Genomic DNA, 15,472 nt, shown 5'->3' on the forward strand with positions numbered 1-15,472 from the left:
TTGTAAAATAAATTAACATTCATGTCGCATGACAACTTTATTTTGCATCAAGATTACACAATGATATTGCATCAAAAAATAGATTGAAGTTTGAACTACATATGATCAAGGAAATTAAAATATGCATAACGCCATGATCTACAAATGAACAAAGGACCGACTACTATCCAAAATCCCATGACAAATCCAAATGTCATACTCACAAAAAACCAATTCACTCCATGTTTATTACTCCCTTTGTCATTGAGATCAAAATTAGTAATTTTCACATTGGAGCTACAACTGATGGGTAGTGGTGGTCCGCAAAGATTGTTGCCGATAAAGTATGAGGCATCAAAGGTTTGCAATTGATTTCCTATCGGGATTTTTCCCTTCAAATGGTTATAAGACAAGTCTAGCATACTCATAAAGCTCAAATTCAAAATGGTTGAAGGGATTTTACCAGAAAGTTGATTCCTTGAGAAATCGATGGACAATAATGATCCCATATTACCAATGCTTCTTGGAATATGACCACTTAGTTGGTTGTGGGACAAGTTCAACAATCTCAATTCATTTAAATCTGTTATTTCCCTTGGTATTTCTCCTGTTAGATTGTTATTGGACAAATCAATGCTTGTTACCAATCCGAGAAAGTTTTTGTACTCATCTCCTCTTCCTTTCAGCCAAAGAAGAACGCCGACTATACTATAATCCATATATATATTTGTATAGTTTACAACAGAACAAATGATAAGAGAATCCATGAATTTGTTCATCTCTGTCATGGCCTTCAAGTTATTAAAAGAAGTAGGTATATTTCCAGTCAAATTATTTTGTGCAAGGTCTAACACTTGAAGAAGACTCATATCACATATCTTATCAGGAATATGACCAAAAAATCTATTTGATCGAAGGATAAGAACCTTCATATCTAAAAGACTTTCTCCAACCCAAGCTGGAATTGTTCCTGATAATTTATTTTCGCCAAGATCCAACAAAATCAATTTATTGGTCTTCTTCAAGATTGTAGGAAATGTCCCTGAGAGTAAGTTGTTACGAATGCGTAAAGACTCTAGCTCTGTCAAGGAACCCATGGACTGGGGAAAGATTCCAAAAAAATTGTTGCTTTCTATATGAAAGGATAAGTTATTTGTGTTGGTTAAAGAGATAACATATTTGATATTTCTTATATTTGAATTTCAATTTGATGATACACGAATCATGCATTAAAAATTGTGTTGTACGTGGGTTTATTAAGTGTTAAGGAGACTCATAACTGATTTTTTTAAAATAAAACTTAGGCCTTGGTCGGATAAAATACAATGGAAATAGATGTTTGGCAAGAGGACAACCTGAGTGCTCTTTAAACTAAAAAATAAAATCCGTTCAAGAAGCTCGCCTAAAATATTAGGGAATACAAAAAATATGGTTGATTTTTTTTTGTTAAAATAAATTATCGAAAAAGAGGAAAGACGGTTAGTATGTACGATTTTAGTTAGTTAATTAAGAATTACTTGAGATTATCTATAAAGGGGAGAATTAAAAAGCAAAGGAGGATCGAAAGATATTTAGACTAGTTCTTGTGAAGAAAAGAATACCTTAATTTCCAGAAACTAGATTGAGCCATAACAAATTGGCGCCCATGTGGGGCTGGTAAAAGTTGTTCCTGCCCCAACATTACATCTGAAAAGATTCACTGTGCACCGCGAGATGAGGAACCAAGACTAAACACGATTGTGGAAATGGAAAATGATAACATATTTGTGCAACAACTCATGGAGAGCATGCAAGAACTCTGAAGGGAAACAAGTCAAAGATTTTCGGGTTGCACAAGATTTTAGGTTAAATAACGTTTTGAAAAAGTGTTAAAACCACGAAACTGCTCAACGAATGACATATGTCTTGTTTAGGGTTTAGGGTTTAGGTTAAATAACTGCTCAATGCAAGATTTTAGGTTAAATAACATTTTGAAAAAGTGTTAAAACCACAAAACTGCTCAACGAATGACATATGTCTTTTTTAGGGTTTAGGTTAAATAACTGCTCAACGCAAGATTTTAGGTTAAATAACGTTTTGAAAAAGTGTTAAAACCATGAAACTGCTCAACGAATGACATATGTCTTGTTTAGGGTTTAGAGTTTAGGGTTTAAGTTAAATAACTGCTCAACGTAAGATTTTAGGTTATATAACATTTTGAAAAAGTGTTAAAACCACGAAATTGTTCAACGAATGACATATGTCTTTTTTAAAACCGGCACGCTACTAAGCCTTTTTGCCTCTTCGACTTAAGAATGGGAGGTTGTTTGTTGTCTTGGGCTTATTCGATATTAAGGAGGCCCATGACATAAAATTTTATTTAAATAAAATTTAGGGTGTGGTCCGATAAAATATGATAGAAAGAGGTGCTCGACAAGAGGACAATCCAAGTGTTTTTTAAACTGAAAAATAAAATCCGCCCAAAATATCGGGGAGTGCGAGAAACATTATTGATTTTTCTATTAAAATAAATTAAAAAAAAAATACAATAACCACTATTTCAGTTAGTTAATTAAGAATTTCTTGAAATTATCTATAAAGGGGTGAATTAAAAAATAAAAAAAAGATCCAAAAATATTTGAACTAATTTATGTTATGAAAAGAATACCTTAATTTTCAGAAACTAAATTGAAGCATAAGAAAATATACAACTTAAATTTTATATATATATATATATATTTTATCAGCAGCTTAAGTTATATTTAATCAGAATATTTTTTACAGTTAATTCTTTTAATACCTTTCTACTTGCCCTATTATTTGACGTTCTAAGACGAAATCTTGTGTTAAGTAAATAATAAAAATTAAGCATTATTGACTTAATTCATGCTTCTTTCTTATTCCATCTCAATCCATAATAATCTTAAAAAACCAACGTGTATATATTATTTCAAATGAAAATAATTTACAACAAATTTGTTTTCTAACACATGCTTCATAAATTTTTTATGCTTGGTCCCAACATTTTATGAACCATAGAAAAATAAATGAAGACTCCTAATATATAAAAACATTTAAAAATAAAAATATATATTTATATTAAATACAACATTTTAACTCATAAATACAAAGAAAAAAACAAAATATTACAAGTGAAAAGGGTTTTGATAATTTTGTAACAACATTCAAATTGTGTTATTTTTGGATAAATTAAAATCTTAATTGAAAAATGCTTTCGAGAATGTCATTACAAAATTAATTAAATTATTTTCACATGTTAAAATTTTGTAAATTTCTTTTAGAACTCTCTTCCATCATGGAACTGGAGTTCTTCGTCAAGCAAATAAAAAATAAAATGCAGATGAATCACATAAAATTGAAGGAAAGAAATAAAAACAAAAAGTGCAAGGATATAATTAAAGTTGGTCTTTCACAGAAATAAACTTCACTCGATTATAAGACATCACATAGGACTTCCTCAATTCTGCTCCAATAACAACCAATTCTAAGGATCTCTGTGAAATACACTCATAATTGGGATGAAAATGGATGCAAATAATAAGTGAATTCTAAAACTTCCTTTCAAGTGAGTTGAAAGCATAAAGGAATTGATTGAGACAAACTTTAAAACAAAAAGAGATATGATTGAGTTATAACATGCAGCTTGTGGAAATAGGTAGCGGCTTGTATATAACTATTTATGTGGGAGAAAGTAGAAAGCGTGAAATCACAATGTGTTAACATTTTGTTATCATTTTTACACAATATTATTTGTTTGTCCCTATTGTACTTTTTTTTCGTTTCCTTTTCTTTTGCACTTCCTCTTTTGTCATTTGTACATGTCTCATTTTTGTTTTGTTTTTCTACAAAAATATTAAAATAAATTAAATTAAATTTCAAATACTGTGAAATGAAGGTAAAAATGTTACACCCAAAATTAAGTATTTACATGGAGCTTGAACCTTGCCATTGAGAAAGAAAGTAGTTTTTTTTTTTATATCATATAGAGATTTGAATAAGAATGCTTCCCCTGTATCTAAAACAGAGTACCAAACCCAATTTTAATGCTAATGTAGAACCAATTTGATCTCAAGATATTACAATTTTACTTCCAAAAAAATAGAAACACAACATTTCTAAGAGAGAGAGATGCATATTATGATTTGTGGGAGCAATTTTCCCCAAAAATATTTTTTACTACAATTGAGGTAAAAACTTAAACATAATATGATATTCAAACTATATTATTTTATGCTTTTCATAAAACATATACTTCGAAAAACCTTCTAATATTTTATTTTTATAGAATATTATAAATTATTGTTTCTTTCTCTGAATTTGTCATTAATAATCAACCAACAATCACCAACAAGATTGTAGCTTGTACCACATATCATCAAGGAAACAAAAATATACATATCTCCATGATCTATAAATGAACAAAAGAGCAACAATTACCTAGAATCCTACAACAAATCCAAGGGCCATTCTAACAAAGAACCAATTCACTCCATGCTCACCATTCTCTATTCTAGAACGGTCAATATATAAACTTTGTTGGTTAGAACTGCAATTGATAAGTAGAGGTGAACCACACAAATTATTTCCAACAAAGTCAGATGCGTCAAAGCTTTGAATTTGAATGCCTGTTGGAATCTTTCCCTTTAAATGGTTATAAGACAAGTCTAGGTGGTCGAGAAAACTCAAATTTGATATGGTTAGAGGGATTTCTCCTGAAAGTTGATTCTTTGATATAACAATAGATTCTAACAATCTCATATTGCCAATACTTGGTGGAATTTGTCCAGATAATTGATTCATGGATAAATTCAAATATATCAAACCATTTAGATAAGTGATTTCTCTTGGTATATCTCTTGATAATATTTTCCTTGATAAATCAATGCTTGTTACTAGACCCAAGATGTTTCCGTACTCAATTCCTGCTCCTTTTAGCCAAAGTAGCACACTAACCATACTATACCTCGAAGTGTAATACTTAGTATATGATTTATTGATAACTTTATTTGTACTTCTATTCCTAAGTGTCATGACACTCAATTTATTGAAACAGGTAGGTATATTTCCAAACAAATGGTTTTCTGCAAGGTCTATAACCTGAAGGAGACTCATATCACATTTCATTTGGAATTGGACTAGAAAAGTTGTTTGATCGAAGACAAAGGATTTTCATATTTAATAACTTTTCTCCAACCCATGGTTGAATAGTCCCTGAAAGATTATTTTCCCTTAGGTCCAATATTATCAATTATTTGTTCTTATTCAAACTGGTAGGAAATACTCATGAGAGTAAATTCTTACGAATTTGAAAAGATTGCAACACTGCCAAGGAACCCATGGATGGGGATAAGTTCCTAACAAAATGATTATTTTGTAAACTCACATCCACTAGAAATGGCCAAATGTTCCAACAATTTGGTAAATCTCCTGACAAATTAGTTGATGCCAGATTGAGAAATTCCAATGGCACCAACTTGTCTAGATTTCTACATAAAAAATCATCCATGGATCCAGAAAGTGAATTGCTTGAAAGATCTAAGTTGAACGCATCATTTGAAAGATAAGGCAATTTTCCATGAAAATGATTTCTACTTAGATCAACATCGTAGACAAATATTGGATTCTTTAATGTAGCCCCCAACTCACCATGGATTTGATTATGAGAGAGGTCAAAATAAGAAGCTTGAGAAAAGTGTTCCCAAAACCAAGTGGGAATAGTATTTAATATCCCAGTGTTTGACATCATTAAATCTTGTAGTATATTTTGTGATTGAATCCATGATGGAAAGTTGGGACTCAATTGCCACGAGTCTAAATACAAGCTGGTAAGCTGAAAAGTAGGAAACCAATCGAAACCCACTTTTAAAGTCAAATTGTTTCCTGTGGCAAAAATTAGTTGCAACATTGTAAGATTTGGAAGATTATCCTTTGTGACAACTCGTTTAAAACAATTATCTGCAATTTGAAGATTCACTAATTTAGAGAGTGACCCAATACTTTCAAATGGATTTCCATTGAATTGATTGTTGTTTAGATCGAGAGATCTTAATGATAAAAGTTTTCCAAATGATCTAGGCAGGGTAGCACTAATTGAGTTTCCTTCAAGATGAAGTCTGACTAGAGAAGTCAAATTTCCCACAACATTAGAAATGGTCCCATGCAAGTTGTTGCTTTCTAGGTTCAAGATCTTGAGATGATGAAGTCTATATAACCCATTAGGTATTGAAGAAGAGAATGAATTGAAAGCCAAGTCAAGATCTTCAAGGAGTGTGAGGTTTCCAATGCTATCAGGAATTGGACCTCCAAAATTGTTAGATCTTAAATTAAGAGAAACAAGTGTTTTCAGTCCAAAAACCCACTCAGGAACAAAAGAAATTTTGGAATAAAAAATATCAAGAATGAGGAGAGATGATTTAAAGTTAAATAAGGATGGTGGATTATTGTGAGGGAATACACACATTGACAAACGTAAGTGCATTAAAGAAGGAAGATCTTGAATAGTGTGAAGCCAGTGAAATGATTGGGATAGATTTATTCCTCCCAAACCAAGATATTCAAGTTTCGAAAGACTAGACAACCAATGAAGGTTTTGAGGGAACATAGAATAACTTTCAAAGTCAAGGTAGACCAAATTGGATAGATTCCCAATATGAGAGGGAATATTTCCACTGAATAAAGCCTTTTGATGGGACCTTGGTCGGTTTCTTGGGAGAACAGGTAGAAGTCTGAGGCCATTTGGAGCTTCAAACCACATTCTCAAATGGAATGACAACAAACATCATTCTAATAAGAAACATAGTTGTGGATGCTCCCTCTTCGTACAATATGCTGCTTGGGCGACCATCTTTAAACAAGCTTGGGGTTGTGGTGTCCATCCCTCCAACATACTAGGCTCATCGGGTGAGGTTTGGATTTTTATAAAACAACCTTTAAAATTCTTATAATATGATTGAAAAAGGGTAGCAAACCCTTAGCATCACTCAAAGATGCCCACAACTAACGATTGGAACTTCTAAACTCAAAGAAGTAAAAAAACACATTTGACAAAGGCAGAACACCAAAGTGATTACACTGAATTTTAAATGCCCGAATAAAAGCCCAACCATTGAGGTGCAATTGGGCTAGGGAGACATTCCTTATTGTTATAATTTATTTTTCAAACATCTCTAATGGAAAACACAAACCTAACTTAATAAACAATGTATCATACATAACATAAAAGGGACCATCTTTGTTGGCACTCTCATTGAGACACACTGGCTCCCCTTCATTGCACATTTTAACCTTTACCCAGTTTTCGCAAGTTTTACTAAGAGCTTAATCCCTTAGCTCTTGGAGCTTTAATCTAGTAGTATAAATAGAGGTTTCTTCCAAAAGGTCATCTCTTGCCCACGGGTACAACGAAGCATAATCCATTACAAAGTTTCTATTTTTTGAAAACTATCCACTACAAATAACATCAAAAGAGTTCTCTTTTAAGCTAATTGATCAAACTTAACAAAGTTCTTCAAAAATACCATAAATCTCAAGCAAATAGTATATTCGCAGAAAACCCAAAAATAAAGAAGAGAAGAGATCGACGTACCTAGCACAAGGAGCGCGAAAACTTGAAAGGATTTAGATGATTTCGAGAATACAAAAAATTTGGAAGAGTGCAATCGGTTTCTCATAGTAATGAAATGTTATGGGAAGTTGTGCACTAGTGTAAAAAGAAGAAAAGGATACTCTTTATTTAGTGCGGCTTTTGCGCTACCCGCTTTCGTAAAAAACGCGGTGGCATTTTTGAAATTATTTTGATTTACGAATGCGGCTATTTGTATTGCCGCACTTGTAAATCAAAAAGTTTGATTTACAAATGCGGCTATTTGTATAGCCGCATTCGTAAGTCAAAAACTCTTTGATTTACGAATGCGGTTTTACTTTTAAATGCATTCGTAGATCCTTTTTTACCCTAAATTTTGAAGCGTGCCACACACAATTTCATACTTTCTTTCTCGTCTTTGTCTTTGTTTCGCGTTCGCACTCTAAATTCGTCTCCTTCTGCTGCATCTGCATTCCATTTGTGTCAATGTAAGTTTCGTGAGCTCTCTTTCTTCCACTTCATTTTCACAAATATATGCATAGATGTTTTCGTTTTTCTTATATATATATTTTCCTTGCATTGGTGGTCTCGAAGCACTGTTTCGTTGGCTAACATTCGTTTTTCTTACATTGTTTGGTTTCTTGCATTGCTCAGTATTCTTTCATTGTCTTCGTGGGTTCTTGTGGGTTTTTTGGTTTGCTCCGTCGTTGCTTCCCTGTTCGCCGTCACTTTTGCTGTCGCCACCGTTGTTGGCGCTCTCGTGACTCTTCATCAACGTTGCCTTCACACAAGATTGACGATGTTTTAAAATTTTTAATTTTTTTTAATGATTTGGCATATACAAGTGCGGCTAAAACAAATAGTCGCACTTGTAAATGATATTTATAAATGCGGCTATATAGCCGCATTTGTATTTCTTGATTTACAATTGCGTGTTGATCAAATGCGGCTATAAAGCCGCATTTATAAATTCGAAATAGCCGCACTTGTTTTATGTTTATGCACCAGTGGTGAGAGGTTATATAACATTTTGAAAAAGTTTTAAAACCGCGAAACAACTCAAAGGATGACACATGTCTTGTTTAAAACCGCCACGCTAGTCATCCTTTTCGCATCTTCGGCTCAAGAATGGGAGACTGTGCGTTGTCCTAGGCCTATTTGGTGTTAAGGAGGTCCATGACTTAAATATTTTGTTTAAATAAAACTTAGGATGTGGTCAGATAGAATCTGATATAAAGAGGTGCTCGATAAGAGGACAACCTGAGTGCTCTTTAAACTGAAAAATAAAATTTATCCAAAAAGTTCGTCTAAAATATCAAGGAGTGCGAGAAACATGATTGATTTTTTCTGTTAAAATAAATTATAAAAAAAAGGGAAGGACAATTAGTAAGCACAATTTCAGTAGTTAGTTAATTAAAATTTCCTTGAAATGATCTGTAAAAGGAAGAATTAAAAAACAAAGGAGGATGGAAATATTTGAACTAATTTATATGAAGAAAAGAATACCTTAATTTCCAAAAACTAAATTAAACTATAACAAAAATATACAGGTTAAATTATATATATATATATATAATTAATGCAAGCTTCTTTCTTATTCCATCTCAATCCATGATTAATCTTAAAAAACCAATGTCTGTATATTAGTCGAAATAAAAACAATTTACAATAGATTTGTTTTCTAACACACGCTTCACACACTTTCTAAACTTGGTCCAAACATTTTATGAACCATAGAAAAATAAACGAAGACTCCTATAATATATATATATATATATATATATATATATATATATATATATATAAACATATATATATATATATAAACATTTAAAAGTAAAAATATATATTTCATATTAAATACAATTTTTTAACTCATAAATACAAACAAAAACAAAATACTAAAAAGTGTAAAGGGTTTTGATAATTTTGTAACAAAATTGAAATTGTGTTATTTTTTAATAAATTAAAATCTTAATTGAAAAATGTTTTGGAGAATACGAGAGGATGAAGCTAAAATGTTATTACAAAATTAATTAAATTATTTTCACATATTAAAATACATAATTAAAGTTGGTCTTTCACATAAATAAATTCACACGATTATAAGACATCACATAGGACTTCCTCAATTCTGCTCCAAAAACAGCCAATTCGAAGGATCTCTATGAAATACACTCATAATTGGATGGAAGTGGAAGCAAATAATAAGTGAATTCTAAAAATTCATTTCAAGTGAGTTGAAAGCATAAATGAATCAATTTTAAAGAGACAAACTTAAAAATAAAAAAGGGATATGATTGAGTTATAACACGCAGCTTGTGGAAATAGGTAGTGGGTGTAGAGCAGTATAACTATTTATGTGGGAGAAATGGAAATAGGTAGTGGGTGTAGAGCAGTATAACTATTTATGTGGGAGAAAGTAGAAAGTGTGAAAACACAATGTGTGTGAACATTTTGTTATCTTTTTTACACAATATTATTTGTTTGTCCCTTTTACAATTTTTTCATTTTCTTTTCTTTTTCACTTTCTCTTTTGTCGTTTGTACATGTCTCATTTTTGTTTTGTTTTTCTATAAAAAATATTAAAATAAATTAAATTAAATTTCAAATACTGTGAAATGAAGGTAAAAATGTTACACCCAAAATTAAGTATTTATATGGAGCTTGAACCTTGCCATTGAGAAAGAAAGTAGTCTTTTTTATATCATATAGAAATTTGAATAAGAATGCTTCCCCTGTATCTAAAACAGAGTACAAAACCCAATTCTAATGCTAATGTAGAACCAATTCGATCTCAAGATATTAAAATTTCACTTTCAAAAAATAGAAACACAACATTACCAAGAGAGAGAGATGCATATTATGCTTTGTGGGAGCAATTTTCTTCAAAAGATTTTTTACTACAATGAGGTAAAAAATGAAACATAATATGATATTCTAACTAAAGTATTTGATCTTTTTCATAAAATATATACTTCGAAAAACCTTCTAATATTATAAATTATTGTTTCTTTCACTGGATTTTTTTTCCTGAATTTGTCATTAATAATCAACCAACAATCACCAACAAGATTGTAGCTTGTACCACATATCATCAAGGAAACAAAAATATGCATATCTCCATGATTTGTAAATGAACAAAGGGGCAACAATTAACCAGAATCCCACAACAAATCCAAGTGCCATGCTAACAAAGAACCAATTCACTCCAAGCTCACCATTCTCTGTTCCAGAGCAGTCAATATATGGACTTTGTTGGTTGGAACTGCAATTGATAAGCAGAGGTGGACCACACAAATTATTTCCTACAAAGTCGGATGCTTCAAAGCTTTGAATTTGAGTGCTGGTTGGAATTTTTCCCTCTAAATGGTTATAAGACAAATCTAGGTGGTTCAGAAAGCTCAAATTTGATATGGTTACAGGGATTTCTCCTGAAATTTGATTCTTTGAGATATCAATATATTCTAACAATCTCATATTGCCAATACTTGGTGGAATTTTCCCAGATAATTGATTCTTGGATAAATTCAAATATATCAAACCATCTAGATCTGTGATTTCTCTAGGTATTTCTCTTGATAATTTGTTCTTTAATAAATCAATGCTTGTTACCAGACCCAAGATGTTTCCGTACTCAATTCCTGCTCCTTTTAGCCAAAGTAGCACACTAACCATACTATACCCCGAAGTATAATATGTAGTATAAGGTGATTCTGAGTAGATAACATTATTTCTACTTCTATTCCTAAGTGTCATGACACTTAATTTATTGAAACAAGTAGGTATATTTCCAAACAAATGGTTTTCTGCAAGGTCTATAACCTGAAGGAGACTCATATCACATATTTCATTTGGAATGTGACCAGAAAAGTTGTTTGATCGAAGACTGAGGATTTTCATATTTAATAACTTTTCTCCAACCCATGGTGGAATAGTCCCTGAAAGATTATTTTCCCCTAGGTCCAATATTATCAATTAGTTGTTCTTCTTCAAACTGGTAGGAAATACTCATGAGAGTAAATTCTTACGAATTTGAAAAGATTGCAACACTACCAAGGAACTCATGGATTGGGGTAAGTTCCCAACAAAATGATTATTTTGTAAACTCACTTCCACTAGAAATGGCCAAATGTTCCTACAATTTGGTAAATCTCCTGACAAGTTATTTGATGCCAGATTGAGAAATTCCAATGCTATCGGCTTGTCTTGATTTCTACACAAAAAATCATTCATGGATCCAGAAAGTGAATTGTTTGAAAGATCTAACTTGTACACATCATTTGAAAGATAAGGCAAGTTTCCATGAAAGTGATTTGTGCTTAGATCAACCGTGTAGACAGATATTGGATTCTTTAATGTAGTCCCAAGCTCACCATGGATTTGATTATGAGAGAGGTTCAAATAAGAAGCCTTATAAAAGTGTTCCCAAAACCAAGTGGGAATAGAATCTAATATCCCTGTGTTTGAAATCATTAAATCTTGTAGTATATTTTGTGATTGAATCCATGATGGAAAGTTGGGACCCAACTGCCAGGAGTTTAAATTCAACCGAGTAAGCTGAAAAGTAGGATTCCAATCGATATCCACTTTTAAAGTCAAATTGTTTCCTGAGGCAAGAATTTGTTGCAACATCGTAAGATTTGCAAGATTATCTTATGTGACAACTCCTTTAAAACAATTATCTTCAATTCGAAGATTCACTAATTTAGAGAGTGACCCAATACTTTCAAATGGATTTCCATTGAATTGATTGTTGTTTAGATCGAGAGATCTTAATGATAAAAGTTTTCCAAATGATCTAGGAAGGGTACGACTAATTGAGTTTCCTTCAAGATCAAGTCTGACTAGAGAAGTCAAATTTCCCACAACATTAGAAATAGTCCCATGCAAGTTGTTGCTTTCTAGGTTCAAGATCTTGAGATGATGAAGACTGTATAACGCATTAGGTATTGAAGATGAAAATGAATTGTGAGACAAGTCAAGATTGTCAAGGAGTGTAAGGTTTCCAATGCTATCAGGAATTGGACCTTCAAAATTGTTAAATGTTAAACTAAGAGAAACAAGTGTTTTCAGTCCAAAAACCCACTCTGGAACAAAAGAAATTGTAGAAGCAGAAATATCAAGAATGAGGAGAGATGAAAAGTTAAATAAGAATGGTGGATTATTGTGAGGAAATGCACATGTTGACAAACGTAAGTGCATTAAAGAAGGAAGATCTTGAATAGTGTGAAGCCAGTGAAATGATTGGGATAGATTTATTCCTCCCAAACCAAGATGTTCAAGCTTAGAAAGACTTGACAACTAATGAAGGTTTTGAGGGAAGATAGAATAACTTTTCAAGTCAAGGTAGACCAAATTGGATAGATTCCCAATATGAGAGGGAATATTTCCACTGAATGCAGCAAGCATCAGAGAGATCAAGGTGAGTTAGGGAAGTCATTTTGCCAAGGTGAGTAGGAAGTGACATACCTCGTGTCCCTAATGTCATGCCACTCAAGTCAAGATATCGGAGTTTGGAAAGACTTAATACCCAATCAACATTTTCTGCAAATAGATAATTACTTCCAAGGTCAAGATTGAACAAATTGGAGAGATTTCCAATTTGAGGAGGAATGTTCCCGTTGAATCCAACGTTTAAAAGATTGAGGTGAGTTAAGGAAGTCATTGTTGCAATGAAAGAAGGAATTGGCATACCACCAAAATAATTGCCGCTGAAATCCAAGTAATTCAAATACTTAAGTCAACCAAACAAGGATTAATCTCTCCAGAAAATACCGATCTATAATAATCTTCGTATGTTTTGTGATCGAATACATCCTCATCATAGAAACTAGGTTATGAAATGTTGAGGTGAAGTTCTGCAACGTGAGCTGTGATGTTGTTGCAGACAACTCCAACCCAGTGGCAACAATTAGAATCCACAGTTGCATTCCAAGATGAAAGCCTATTTGAAGGATCTTTGAGATGATGCTTCAACTTCAACAGTGTCTCTCTCTCATTTGGGATGCACATTATCTCTCTCCACACACCAAAAGTTGACATAAAAAGTGAAAGCCAACAAAGGTGAATGAGAATTAAAATAGAACACTTCTTCATCACACAAGCTATGTGTAACTAACTAAATGTTTATTGTATCAGAAATCTTGGTTCTGCATATTAAACTCTTTCGGTTATATATATACTCGTTGGACAAAGTCCTTTTTTCTTCATTTTAAACATTTTTTACTCTTTCAATCAGTTATTCACTTTAAAATTCTAATATCACTTGGATTCGTAGACTGCGAAAAGTCTACATTGTTTTTTGTTTACTTGAAAAGTCTTCGTTCAAAGTCTTTGGGTAGGTTGTTATGTTGTCTCTTTCCAATTGAAATTGTAGTTGAACATTACAGCTTTGCAACATGAAAATTATCATAAGCATTGCGGAAAATTTTTTATTCCTTTATTTTAAACGTTCTTTTAGTCAGGATTACTTATATAATACATGTTTAAACTTTTGTCCTGTATAATTTTATTTTTTTATTTTATCAAACCAATTACCCAATTTTTATTATTTTATGTTTTTTACTGTTTTTTTTATATATGCATAGGCCTTTTTCTGATGAGATTAGGTTATAATTAATAAAGTTAAAATTTACCCACTTGAGCATGTGATATGCAAGTCCATGCAACTTTTCCATTAATATTGTATATTTTTTGATTTTTTGATTTTATTACACCGTATATGGACTTCATGTTCTTGGATTTACTGTAACTGTTTAGATTAAAGAGTTGTTAATTGATTATATATTGTACCTTAATCGATTATATATTGACTCATAATTGAGTCAGATCTAAAAAAACCCTTATTCTCTTGTATTTTTCGTTCACATTCTCTGCCAGGTAAAACCCAACACAATGATATTAGACTCACTCTCACCTTTTCAAATTGACACGTAAAATAAGTAATTACTTTTCGCATTTCTTATATAATCCATCTTATTTTTTTAATTGTAAATCTTCTGTTCAAAATTTTGTTTCTATTTAATTATATGCCCCTCTCAAAATTAAAACTACATTCATTGTGGTTTTACTAAATATACCCTTATTATTGAGAAAAGAAAAAAAATATTTTAGATACTTTATCATTATTAAAATGAAATATTTATTCTACTGAAAAAGAAATAAGTGATATAAATGATTTTATATATAAGAAGATTAAAATGATAAAAATTATTATTAACCAAATTTAAAAATTTATGAAAATTAATATTTGTATTGATGTATATAATCAAACCTTAAACTTTTATATATATATATATATATATATATATATATATATATATATATATATATATATATATATATATAAAAGTGATAAAGGCACTGCAAGAAGGATTTTAACGAAAGTTATTTAGCAGAAATTTATATAATTCTAGGAATTGATTTAATTAACATAGGTTTTTTTTAATTTTCCTTAAGTTCCAAAAGTTATTCAAAAACCTCAGCAAAATAACATAGATCTTTTTAACCTTCGTTAAATTTTAAAGGTTTATTTTAAAATCTCAGCAAAATAACAGAGGTTTTTTCAACCTTCGTTAAATTCAAAAGGTTTATTCTAAAATCTCAGCAAAATAATGAAGGTTTTTTTAACTTTCGTTAAATTCCAAAGGTTTATTCTAAAACCTCAGCAAAATGATGGAGATTTTTTTAACCTTCGTTAAATTCCAAAGATTTATTGTAGAACCTCAATAACTCCATATTTTTCAAACTTTAATAAATAAATAATTAAAACTACACAGTTTTAATATATTTTATAACTAAATTTTCTAAAATTTTGAAAGTGTAAAGTTAGTTTATATAATTTCTAGTTTTTTTTGTTATGAGTTCATACTTCAAAAAACTTGACTTATTTTGTTTTAGTTTTTGATG

At 31.1% G+C, this 15,472-nt stretch overlaps 1 protein-coding gene and 2 pseudogenes across 1 annotated transcript; all 3 read right to left on the reverse strand.

The window, feature by feature from the left end:
- Positions 1-33: 33 nt before the first annotated feature.
- Positions 34-6,733, reverse strand: LOC137837628 (receptor-like protein EIX2; annotated as a pseudogene).
- A 3,891-nt stretch (positions 6,734-10,624) lies between these two features.
- LOC150028082 (receptor-like protein EIX2) lies at positions 10,625-11,416 on the reverse strand. Its single transcript, XM_090301558.1, has one exon. The coding sequence runs from the start codon at positions 11,399-11,401 to the stop codon at positions 10,625-10,627; it is 777 nt and encodes a 258-aa protein (XP_090157684.1). The 5' UTR covers positions 11,402-11,416.
- A 27-nt stretch (positions 11,417-11,443) lies between these two features.
- On the reverse strand, positions 11,444-13,679 carry LOC150028083 (receptor-like protein EIX1; annotated as a pseudogene).
- Between the last annotated feature and the right edge of the window lie 1,793 nt (positions 13,680-15,472).

Source organism: Phaseolus vulgaris, chromosome 4 (genome assembly GCF_051622355.1).
Source record: "Phaseolus vulgaris cultivar YP4 chromosome 4, ASM5162235v1, whole genome shotgun sequence".
NCBI classification, from domain to species: domain Eukaryota; kingdom Viridiplantae; phylum Streptophyta; class Magnoliopsida; order Fabales; family Fabaceae; genus Phaseolus; species Phaseolus vulgaris.

What these genes read in the sequence shown, in the direction of transcription:
- LOC150028082 (XM_090301558.1), bottom strand. Translation starts at nt 11,401, where the DNA reads ATGAGTCTCCTTCAGGTTATAGACCTTGCAGAAAACCATTTGTTTGGA.